Genomic DNA, 12,479 nt, shown 5'->3' with positions numbered 1-12,479 from the left:
GAAAGAATGTCCCTTACATTGGAGGTCAGTGGGAAGAATGCTCCTTACATTGGTGGTCAGTGGGAAGAATGGCCCTTAGATTGGTGGTCAGTGGGAAGAATGGCCCTTACATTGGTGGTCAGCGGGAAGAATGCTCCTTACATTGGTGGACAGTAGGAAGAATGTTCCTTACATTGGTGGTCAGTGAGAGGAATGCTCCTTATATTGGTGGTCAGTGAGAAGAATGCTCCTTACATTGGTGGTCAGTGGGAAGAATGCTCCTTACATTGGTGGTCAGTGGGAAGAATGCTCCTTACATTGGTGGTCAGCGGGAAGAATGCTCCTTACATTGGTGGACAGTAGGAAGAATGTTCCTTATATTGGTGGTCAGTGAGAGGAATGCTCCTTATATTGGTGGTCAGTGAGAAGAATGCTCCTTACATTGGTGGTCAGTGGGAAGAATGGCCCTTAGATTGGTGGTCAGTGGGAAGAATGGCCCTTACATTGGTGGTCAGCGGGAAGAATGCTCCTTACATTGGTGGACAGTAGGAAGAATGTTCCTTATATTGGTGGTCAGTGGGAAGAATGCTCCTTACATTGGTGGTCAGTGGAAAGAATGTTCCTTCCATTGAGGGTCAGTGGGAAGAATGTCCCTTACATTGGTGGTCAGTGGTAAGAATGTCCCTTACATTGGTGGTCAGTGGTAAGAATGTCCCTTACATTGGTGGTCAGTGGGAAGAATGTCCCCTACATTGGTGGTCAGTGGGAAGAATGCCCCTTACATTGGTGGTCAGTGAGAAGAATGCTCCTTACATTGGTGGTCAGTGGTAAGAATATTCCTTACAATGGTGGTCGATGGGAGGAATGGCCCCCTTACATTGGTGGTCAGTGGAAATTATATAAAATAAATAAAAATTGTTAAAAAAGACTGTAAAGAACATTCAGGTAGGGTGTTATGTAGGACGAGCACGCGCATGAAAACAATAATGGCGGCACATATGTATGGTATCGTCAGGAACGTCGGAGTGAGAGCAATTCTAGGGCCATAATTTTGTAACATGCTGGTCAGCGCTTTTTATTTTTTTTGTATCTTTTTTTATTAAACTGTTCAGCTAAGAACACATTTGTTACACCTGTTATATTGTGTTAATTCATGAAAACCTTATTTTTGGAAATGTACCATTGTTGCACTTTTTTAATGTAAGTTTATTTTTCTTTTTTTCTATAATAAACATTTATTTGAACATAGTGTAGAGAAATTCTGTGACGAACAAATGTAATGTGGGCAGTGCAAGATGTAGGCGGGGTTTGTGTGGGTGTGGCTTGAGTGTGGGCAGGGACACAGGGGGCCCATGATCTCTTATTGCCCGGGGGCCCCATGAGTTGTCAGTCCGCCCCTGACCTAAACACTTTAAATTTGTATGCAATCAGGCAGGCCCTTGCACTACATAGTTGAAGGTAAATCTTAGGCCCCTTTTACACAGGCGGATATGACAGGCATTCAGATCCGCCTGTCCGTTTTTCAGGAAGATCTGTACGGATGCCCCATGCATCTCTATGGGGCATCGGATGTCAGCGGAGACATGTCTGCTGACATCCGATCCGATCCAATCCGATCCGTCAAATCTGGACGAATGGAAACCCTATTTTCCATCTGTCTAGCGGATCGGATGAAAACAGACAGACGGTCCGGTCCGTTCTCATCCGATTCCCCCATAGAGAAGAATGGGGACCTGACAGCTCTGTCTCTGCACACAGCGCAGAGGCGGAGACAGAGCTGCCATCCGCCTGCTCAGCGGGGGATCGGCGGATAGATCCCCCGCTGAGAAAAACAGAGTCCGTCTGACGGACTCCCTGTGTGAAAGGGGCCTAAAGGAAATCTAACAACAAAAGTTGTATAGTGTGTATCCAGCTTAAGACTACTGTATAACTACTTGCAGCCACAATCTAAGATGAACCTATCTAGACCTGTAGAACAAAAATTGCTATACATACCTTTTCTGAAGCTGCTCTAGTCTGGTCCCATGCTGACCTGTCAGTGTCGGCTTTCTGTGTAGCTGTGTGCAGAAGAGACAGCCGACAATGGAAGCCCCAAAGTTACTCTATAGGTTACGACAAGCATTTCCCACCCGTTGTCGGCTGTCTGCTGCACATAGCTTCCGCCGCTGGAGACTGGACCGGGGCGGCTTCAGAAAAGGTATGTATAGAAAGTTTTGCTTTACAGGACTAGAAAGGTTAGTCTTAAGGGCCATACACACTATAAGATTTTCTGAAGACGTTTTCCTTCAGACTTACCTTTTCTATGTAGTGCAAGGGCCTGCCTGATTGCATACAAATTGCAAGTGTTTAGGTTTGACCTCATATTATATGGTTTTGGTAAATCTAAAGGAAAAAGTCTTCAGAAAATCTTATAGTGTGTATAGTCCATTAGGTTGGCCATACTTAATTTTCTGTTAGATTTACCACAAACCACATAATATGAGGTCAAAGCTAAACAACACGTTCACTTGGATCCAATTAGGCACGCCTTTGTACTACATAGTTAAAGGTAAATCTCAAGAAGAATTTTCTTAAGTTGAGTAACCTCTTCATTTTCAATATGAGACTAGCATGCAAAAATAATTGGACGATCATTTGCCCGATTTTCCCATCGTCTGCTTTAGTCTTCTAGCTAGTAAATAGGTCTCACTGGGTCTGCTTCAGACCTGCAGACATGTAACCTCACAGCCTGCCTATCTGTTTTCTCAGTGCCAACAACTGATTAACCCAGGGAAAGACAAATTATACTCCAGGTGGGGAGCAAGGTGCTTCACCCCCTGCACCAAACCTCTCACTGCCACCCATTTACCTTATGAAGCTCAAAATCCTATGCGGCAGATACACTTCATCCACAACTGACAGGAGGTGTTTGTCACATGTGTTATTGGTGTTCCCTGCTCTACTCAGTACAAATGGCATTATTATAAGGCTGATTACCTTCTTCTTCCTCCACTGTTGCTGTTATATACAGCTGAGCCCCTTCCAGTTCTTCCAGCGAAGAGTACTGCAGCTCCTCCACCGAGCGCTCGCTGTTAAATTGGAATACAGCCTCCCCATTGCTAATCTGTGTGTGAAAAATATTCAAATTAGGCAATATTATGTGGTCTGTTATGTGGTATAATTGTCACTGGATTAAACAAAAGCTAAAATGCTTATTCATGCTATTACAATTGCTATATTATAGACAGTACAAGAAATATGAAAATCCCACAGTGTAATAAAATAGACAATGGAATTTTCTTACCACAACATATGTAATAAGAGTTACTACATTCTACTATCTCAAGCCTAAAATGTGCTATCACATATTATACCATTTTATATATTTCCAGTCCTTTAACCACTTTACCCCCGCTCACTGTGCCTCTACTGCGGCACAGTGGCTCGTTCCCGTCCAGCGACGTAGACCTACGTCGCTGGACTCCTCCCCTTGTGGGTGGCGCGCGCGCCGCCGGAGGCTCGCTCCCACTGTTTTCAGTCACAGCGGGAGTCGGGCCAGGGGAGGAGCGGCGGTGATCACCGCCGCTCTTCCCCGATCGTCGGGGAATCGAGTCTGGAGATCCGCCCGCTTGTGTAAACAAAGCAGGCGGATCTCCTAAGTGACAGACAGTGACAGATTGCAGGGTTCAGCATAGCTGAACATGCGATCTGTCCCTGTGTCACTCAGTCACCTCCCCCCACACATGTCAGTAAGCACCAGGCATACATTAACCCCTCCCTCTCCAATAAAATTAACCCCTTCCCTGCCAGTGTCATTTTTACAGTAACAGTGCATATTTATAGCACTGATTACTGTAGTAATGTCACTGATACTCCCAAAAGTGTCAAAAATGTCAGTCAAGGGTCCGATCTGTCCGCCGCAATGTTGCAGTCCCGCAAAAAAAATCGCAGATCGCCGCCATTACTCGTTAAAAAAAAACACCAAAAATGACCAAAATCTTTCCCTTAGTTAGTAAACGCAATAACTTTTGCGCAAACCAATCAAAATACGCTTATTGTGATTTTTTTTTACCAAACATAGGTAGCAGAAAACAAATTGGCCAAAAATTTTAAAGAATTTTGATTTTTTAATTTTTTGGGGGGAATTTCATATAAAAAAAATGTGAAAAATATTGTTATTTTTTAAAAAATTTACGCTCTTTTTTTGTTTATAGCGCAAAAAGTAAAAATCGCATAGGTGATCAAATACCACCAAAAGAAAGCTCTGTTTATGGGGAAAAAAAGACATAAATTTCTTTTGGGTACGGTGACGCACGACCGCGCAATTGTCAGTTAAATTTGCACAGTGCCGAATCGCAAAAAGTAGCCTGGACGTAAGACAGCAAAATCCTCCGGTGGTAAAGTGGTTAAATCAGAACTTCACTCTCTCAATCAGCATTGACTATTTTTAATCCTTTCGCTGCTAGTATTAGAAAATGGATAGGAATGTATATCATATTTGCCTGTTTAAAACATTTTTTTTTACATTTTTTAAGTTACTTCCTGGTTTCCATGCCTAGGCAAATGATGTCATACATCCCAGGAGTCTTCAGGAGAGGAGGAGGGGTTTTCTCAGCTAAGCACACCCTCCTACCTGCATGCCTGTGCTAAGGGCAGATGGATTCCAGGAAGTAAATGGTATATGAATCATCTATCCTTACTCAAGATGGCCATGAGCAGAAGTGCTAGGAAGAGTTTTTCAAAGTGATTTCTCAACAAAAAGAAACATGGCGACATAAATTGATGGGTGAGTTTGCTTTGAATAATAAAAATGAATGGTATAGCAATTTTGTTTTGTGGTTCTCAGATGCTGTGTAATTCTGCTTTAACGACTGCATTGCTGGACTATAGGGCCTATAGGTCAGCAATTATTTTGACTTTTACCTGCAAAACGTCTATTGATTTTGCCATCATCTTCCTCTCTCCATTTAGAAGTATCCCATAACGAATGAAGGCTTTTCCTTTCTCCACGATTTTTCCATAATAATATCTATAAAATCAGAGGAAATAACCTCATGTGAATGTGACACATAAAAAAAATCAAGACAAGACAAGAGCACACTGATCTCACCCAGTTCAGTCCTTAAAGTAAGCATTTGGCAAGGCTATATACATGAAAGTATTTATATATTCCAAACAAGCCGTAATCTAGCTATAAAGCAAACCCTCACTGACCTCTGAAGTAATGGGCATTGTGGAACAATTTATCCTGAAATTTCACAGCAGAAATACTGAAGTCCTTTTCCCAACAGCTCAGCTCATTTTCCCAGTAGCCTTCCAATCTTCTAATCTCTGATTTAAGTACAGAGAAGGTGCTCTGGGAGAGGGAGCAGGGTGAGCTGAGATGCTGAGAGGCTGACTTGAGCAACTTCAGCAATTCCGCTGTGAGCTTTGAGGATGAGGATGTACAGTGTCTGCAGCTACAGAGGTCAGTGAGGGCTTAATAAAAGCATGTTTTTGGCCTGGTAAGAATATGTATACGTGAATGTCCATAGTCCGGCCATAGGTTCACTTTAAAGTGTACCTCTATTCAAAGCTTTTTTTTTTTTTTTTTAGATAAAGAGAAGAGTAAGAACCCGTGTTACTACTGTCTGTGTTTCTTCTGGGAAATTCACCCTATCTACACTATATTGTCAAAAGTATTGGGACGCCTGACTTTACTGGCCCATCCTTTTCAGCTTGTGCATTCGTGAGGTCAGGCACTGATGTTGGATGAGAAGGTCTGGCTAGCAGTCTCCATCCTAATTCATCCCAAAGGTGTTCTGTCGGGTTGAGGTCAGGACTCTGTGCAAGCCAGTCAAGTTCCTCCACCCCAAACTCGCTCATCCATGTCTTTATGGACCTTGCTTTGTGCACTGGTCCAAATCATTTGGTGGAGGGGGGATTATGGTGTGGGGTGTTTTTCAGGGGTTGGGCTTGGCCTCTTAGTTCCAGTTAGGGGAACTCTTAGGGCATTAGCATACCAAAACATTTTGGACAATTTCACGCTCCCAACTTTGTGAGAACAGTTTGGGGTTGGCCCTTCTTGTTCCAACATGACTGCGCACCAGTGCACAAAACAAGGTAGGTCCGTAAAGACACGGATGAGCGAGACCAAATAGAGCACCTTCGGGATGAATTAGAGAGGTGACTGAAAGCCAGGCCTTCTCATCCAACATCAGTGACTGACCTCACAAATGCACTTCTGGAAGAATGGTCAAACATTCCCATAGACACACTCCTAAACCTTGTGGACAGCCTTCCCAGAAGAGTTGAAGCTGTTATAGCTGCAAAGGGTGGGTCAACTCAATATTGAACCCTATGAATTAATACTGGGATGCCATTAAAGTTCATGTGCATGTACAGGCAGGCGTCACAATACTTTTGACAATATAGTGTATCTGTCCTGCTGACCAGTATCACCAGCACAGAAAGTGAAAAAAAAATTAAAAGTTTTACACAAGAACTAAAAAATCAAAGCAATTTTATAGTGGGGAAACTTGTCCCAGTCACAACTTTGAGGGGGTTTCTCCTCACTTTGAAGAGATTTTCTCTGACTTCCTGTTGTGTCTCCAGGACAGGAAGTGAAGGGTAGTGTTCCTAAAAGGCCACAGAAAGCAAAAAATACTTGACACGAGTTCTAAATATTTCCATTTCCATTCAAAACTGAAAATCTAAAGATGCACCTGAACCAGGTTTGAATCATTTACTTTCTAGTGAGATGGAAATGGTTTCTTTTCAAACGTAACTAGGCTTTTTGTGAAAACAGCAAACTCTTGGGAGAACACCAGGTCAGGCAGAGCGAGGACCGCACAGTGTTAATGAATGGCCATGTATTACTGAGCCTCATGCGTTGCTGACATATATATCAGAGACAGGTAAGATGTATATGGCGGTATATACTGGAAAAAAGACCTGAGCGTGGCGTATTCAGGCAATTTACACAAGTTTTTTTTTTTTTTTTTTTTTAGCTTTTTTCACATTTTGTCATGTGTTTTAGGAGTAATGTGACCCACATGAACCTCTTTGGGGCAGCATCATGTGTGTTTGTCCCATAAACTTTGGTTCTAGGAACACCTGAAAAATATGAGTAATGCACATTTATTCACGTTTTTCAGGTGCTCCCATTGAGGTCCATGATGCCAAAAACACCTGAAAAGAAGCTCCTGTACTTTTTCAAGCAACAGGCGCTTGGATGTTAAGGTGTGAACAGGGATCATTTAAAACATTGGGATTTTTCATGGTAAGCATTTTAGAGCTTCAAGCTACAAAACGATAAGGTGCCAATTGGGCCTAAATGCAATGATATTCCAGTTGATTTATGAACACAGACATTTGTAAAAAAAAAAAAGAAACACATGTATTTGCAGCACACAAATACATGTGTGTATTTTTTTTTTTTATACTTTTTTCATTACTTTCATTCTTCAACTTTAAGCCCCGGTTCACATTTGTGGGAGTGCCGGGTTCGCATGTAATGTCGGAGCGCACTGCTCCGACATTACATGCGATCAGCTGTGCGGTGCGAGTTTAGCCATACAGTTTGTATGGCTAAATTCGCATCGCACCGGGAGCAAACACGCACAGGAGGCATTTTTGCAGCCGCATCAGGATCGGATCGTACAGCGGTTCACACTTGTGCGATCCGCTCCTGTGCGAACTGCACGATCGCACTGCGATATGCGATCAAACTGGGGGTGTCGTTAACATTACATTGACACCCCCAGCGTATCGCATATGGCAGTGTGAACTGCCGGGGGTGCGTGTGCGATGCGGGAACAGGCTGCAAATTCGCAGCCTTCCCGCATCGCATAAATGTGAACCGAGCCTGAGACATGATAATAATAATAATAATAATAATAAGAAGAAGAAGAAGAAGAAAACAATGTTACAATGTCACAACCTACTTTGCCTTTACAGTGACAGAAAAATCCTTGAAAGTGTCATAGCTGATAAAATTGCGTTCTGGTTCAATGGTGACAAAGAACCTTGGCAGAACTGTAAGACATGAAAAGATGTGTTAGTATACAGCATTCATAGAGAAGCATTTGGAGAAAGAATATATTATTTTATTAGTTGTAATGAAAGCTGGCGTTCCCCTTATTCATGCTACTTTTTATATTTATTATTTTCCTTTTCCCCTTTACGTGTCCTGCCTACCCCACTGCTCCGTCTGTACATAATGCCCATATAAATCACCTTGACTAGCCTGTAATATAGTTATGCACAGTTCAGCTCACATTAGCTTCAGAACAAATTTTTATGTACAAAGTATATGCAAGGAAAACTAGATTGTATAGCTCCAGTCCCCACACTTATAACCCCAGAATGAGAGATATTGATGTTTCAGCATTTTGTGATCCCTTAGGGATGTACTGGTGGAACTCTAATTTATATGGATATTCATAAATAAAATACCGTATTCCTTTACTTCAAACTTCACCACACTGGAGGTTACATAATCGGATTCATAGGTAGCTTCTATACTCCAGAAACCATATCTATGCAGAAAAAGAAACATTTTCAGTGCAGGAAAACAAACATTTTTAACATGTATAATTGTGTTGTGTACTTTTCCATTATTAAAGAGTATGTAAAGCCAAAATCTAACCCTAATCTCTACAAAATGAATTCTCATCTTAGAGAGTTGTCATGGGAACATCTCTCCCCTTTGGAGAATTTTACCTCACCCCTTGCTCTCATAACAACTAAAAATGTTTGGATGGATCCTACTGTAAATTGTGGAGTGCATTGCCTTGGTGTCTTGCGTGGGGGCAGCAGATGGCTGATCGCTTGGGAGTTATCTTTTCTGTGCTTACTGGGTTAATATCAGGGGCTGAATGGCAACTTTCAGCCCAGGGGGCAAGTACAAATTATAGGCCCATGGTGCAGCGACTCGGCCCCCCTCCCACACTCTCTATTTCCAGCCTCCTCCTGACCCCCATTCCAGGCTGAAGCTCCACTCCAGGTACTCACTACTCACTGGCCGAATCTGGTTTCCCAAGCTGGCCAGCAGGTGGAGGTTGGGGGGAGTTGGGACAGCTTGATCGGGGCTGGAGGAGAGTCCCCAGTGGGGCATGACACCGGCCTCTGCTCAGACACAGCTTACACCACACATGCTGGCGGGGGGGGGGGGGCTGTGCTCTGTCCTTGTCTTTATCCCGCACTCAGTAGGTCTGCGGTGGGGGCTTTTTACTTCTCTTCACCAGGAATCCTTTAGGCGTGTCTGTGGCAGAAGCAGTGCAGCCTTTTTATGGGGCATCAGAGTGGCCCGGGGGGCAATTTCCCCCCCTGCCCCCTGGCCCAGTCCCCCCCTGGTTAATGTGTATATGCTGAAACCTCTCTCTTATGTTGAATGCCTGTATTTATGGTCAATATGTCTTCAGGGTTATGTACTATAATTTATTTAGATTTACTGTTCTTATGGAGAATGGAACTGGTATTTGGTATATTACAATGGAACGATTGTACAATATTTTCTTATTTCTTGTCATATGTCTATGATTGTGACATCTCAATAAAATCGTACTTTAAAAAAAAAAAAAAAAATGTTTGGCTGTCCCCTTACTTTCTGTCTTGTGAAAATTTTCACCAAGACAGATAGAGAAGTGAATCTCCCAAGTGGCATCTCAGACATCATTAAAAATTCAGCAAAGGGTCTCGTTCACATTGAATGTGGCTTTGAAATCGTGTGACTTCATCTGAAATCGCATGCCGGTGTGACTTTGAAGACATATGTGCGGTTTCATGCATGTCTATGCACATTGCACCCAAAATTGACAAATGTAGTGGAGGAACTACTTTTTAAATCGATGCAGCACCGCAAAGTCAGCGTCACACCGATTAGAACAGTGCCATTGCCGACAATAGAGTGTGAATTTTCATGCGATTTCATCTGTCAAACCACAAGACAAGTCCCTCCTATGTGAACAAGGGCAAACCCTTACCTACTCCATCCAACCCTAATTAAATATTACCTTTACATACAATAAAAAACACCAAAAATTACAAAGTGTGAGGAACAGAGCCATAACTGGTGGTGGGATCTTAGTGCTGAATGTCTCAAGGTACCAAAAAAGCAGTGATGACCAAAGTCTATCCACAACTGAGTGCCCTCTTCACCAGCTACTTATTGGGGGTCACTGAACCCTATCAGCAGCATGAACCCCATGTGCAACGTATATCCAAAGGACATTGCCCCATTCAAATGTGCTGGCAAAATAGCAAACCTGTGTGCACGCTACTGTTTGTAGGGTTCAGCTAACACCATAAATAGTTTGGGGGAAGTGCCACCCAAGGCAGTTGGCCTTTTAGTGCCGGTTCACACTTGTGCGATGCGGGAAGGCTGCGAATTCGCAGCCTGTTCCCACATTGCATCCGCACAAGAGGCAGTTCACACTGCCATATGCGATACACAGGGGGTGTCAATTAATTGTTAACAACACCCCCAGTTTGATCGCATATCGCAGTGCGATCTGACAGTTCGCACAGGATCGGATCGCACAAGTGTGAACCACTGTGTGATCCGATCCTGATGCGGCTGAAAAAAGAGTCCTGTGCATCTTTTGTGCGGGTGCAGTGCGAATTTCAGCCATACAAAGTGTATGGCTGAATTTGCATCCGCACAGGAGATCGCATGTAATGAAGGAGCAGTGCGCTCCGATATTACATGCGATCAGCGCACCCGCAGTAGTGTGAACCGGCACTAAAACAGTCACTTACACATTCCTTTAGCATAAAATTATAGAAACAGATTGTGACTAAATGAGCAGTGCGCACATGTAGGCCTCATGCACAAGGTATGCACATCCTCAAAGCCACTACCAATGCCAGGAAAAAGTGGCTGTAAAGCGCTTTTAGTAGCTTTTTCCATCAGCGTTAATGCGCATTTAGCCGCATTAGCAACGTTTCTCTGCCTCTATTCAAAATAAATTTTTCCCTATAAGAGCCGTTTTTGACCTGACTTTCAGCCCATTGATTTGAATAGAAGTCACATCCAAGTCGGATCATGATGATCTGACTCGTGGTGTGACTTGTGCTCTAGGGATCCTAAAGGGGAACCCCAGGCCAAAATCTAAAAAAATTCTACGTTGGGTCCCCCCCAAGATCCAGAGTCTGGTATGGATCTTGAAAGGAACCCCACGCTAAAAAAAAAAAAAAAAAACACACAGCATGGGGTCCTCCCCTAAGATCATACCAGACCATTTGGTCTGGTACAAATTTTGAGGGGAACGCCCCCATCCTGGACCATACCAGCCCACATGCCCTCAACATGGGGGGTGGGTGCTATGGGGCGGGGGGGTGGTTGCTATGGGGCAGGGGGGGCTCTGCACCTGGCCTAGTATGGTCCAGGAGGGGGGGGGGCGTTCGCTTGTCCCCTCCCCTTTTCTGACCTGCCCGACTGCATGTTTGGATAAGGATCTGGTATTGATCTTGGGTGGGACCCCACACTGCTTTTTTTTTTTTTGTTTTGTTTTTAAGCGTGGGGGTTCCCCACAAAATTCGTACCAGACCGAAGGGTCTGGTTTTGTGTTGGAGGGGCCCACAACATTTTCTTTTTTCATTTTGGCATGGGGTTCCCTTTCAAAATCCATACCAGGCTCAAAGGGTCTAGTATAAATCTTGGGAGGGCCACGCAGGTTTTTTTTTTTTTTTTTTCAATTTTGGCATAAGACCTTACATTTGCAAACTTGCCTGAACTACCTGATTAAAGTAGCTATGCAAAAGTATTACCCAACAGGTTTTGATGAAGTGGGAAAAAGGGAGGCAAAAAGCTGTCCACTGAGCCAATGGGAAGCACAGGGGAGACATTTACAAATATTTTTCTGGTTTAATGTTGGGATTTTTGGTTCCTTTTGGTACACCTCTCATTACTTTTCCTAAATCACAACTGTTTGTTGATCCGATCATGATCAGAAGGTTCAGAGGAGGATCATCTCATGTGTATGGAAACCTTTAACATGAAATGACCACTGTTGAAGAACAGTAGGCTGCTTTAACATCATGGCACAAGCAAAAATAACATACATATCCCATATTTTGTACAGATGCAGGAATTTATACACACTAGCTGGTAACCTGTTATGTAGATAATTCTATGAAAATAATTTTTTGAATCTTCCTGAGCAGTTGATGGTAAGATAATCACCTGGGATTGGCTGGAATCTTGAAATCTGGGAATGAAATGACACCTGTGACATCATCTTGCGTTATTATGTCCATTTTCACTTTCTCAGGATCCTGTCAATTAAATTATGAACACAATCTATTTAAAAGGGAGTAGAAAAGACTGAAGGTTGGCTGCCATTCAATATTCCATTTATTCTGTAAGGGCTTAGCATATGGATATCGCTTAATTGCTTTTTAATGAATGCAAAACAACATCAGATCTAGATTGCAAAGGCATTTTACAAGCTTCCGGCAGCTTTTTTTTTTTTTTTTTAAGAATTTTAAAATCCTTTCAGCCCAGTCTGGGGAAGAGTAGGGGATATTTAAAGATTGCA

The 12,479-nt window shown here is 43.0% G+C and overlaps 1 protein-coding gene across 1 annotated transcript in view; it reads right to left on the bottom strand.

Annotated features, from left to right (window-relative positions):
* Positions 1-12,479, bottom strand: part of C5 (complement C5) — a 129,686-nt gene that overhangs the window by 89,697 nt on the left and 27,510 nt on the right. Inside the window, exons 5-9 of the mRNA XM_082263322.1 lie at positions 12,125-12,216; positions 8,395-8,477; positions 7,884-7,974; positions 4,882-4,987; positions 2,956-3,082 (exon numbers count right to left, since the gene is read on the bottom strand). Coding sequence (XP_082119448.1) covers positions 2,956-3,082; positions 4,882-4,987; positions 7,884-7,974; positions 8,395-8,477; positions 12,125-12,216 — 499 coding nt within the window. The remainder of the gene's footprint in view (positions 1-2,955; positions 3,083-4,881; positions 4,988-7,883; positions 7,975-8,394; positions 8,478-12,124; positions 12,217-12,479) is intronic.

This window comes from Pelophylax lessonae, assembly GCF_965119305.1.
Source record: "Pelophylax lessonae genome assembly, chromosome: 7".
NCBI lineage: Eukaryota > Metazoa > Chordata > Amphibia > Anura > Ranidae > Pelophylax > Pelophylax lessonae.
Note: the sequence above shows the minus strand (reverse complement) of the source record. Positions and strands in the feature narration are given on the sequence as shown.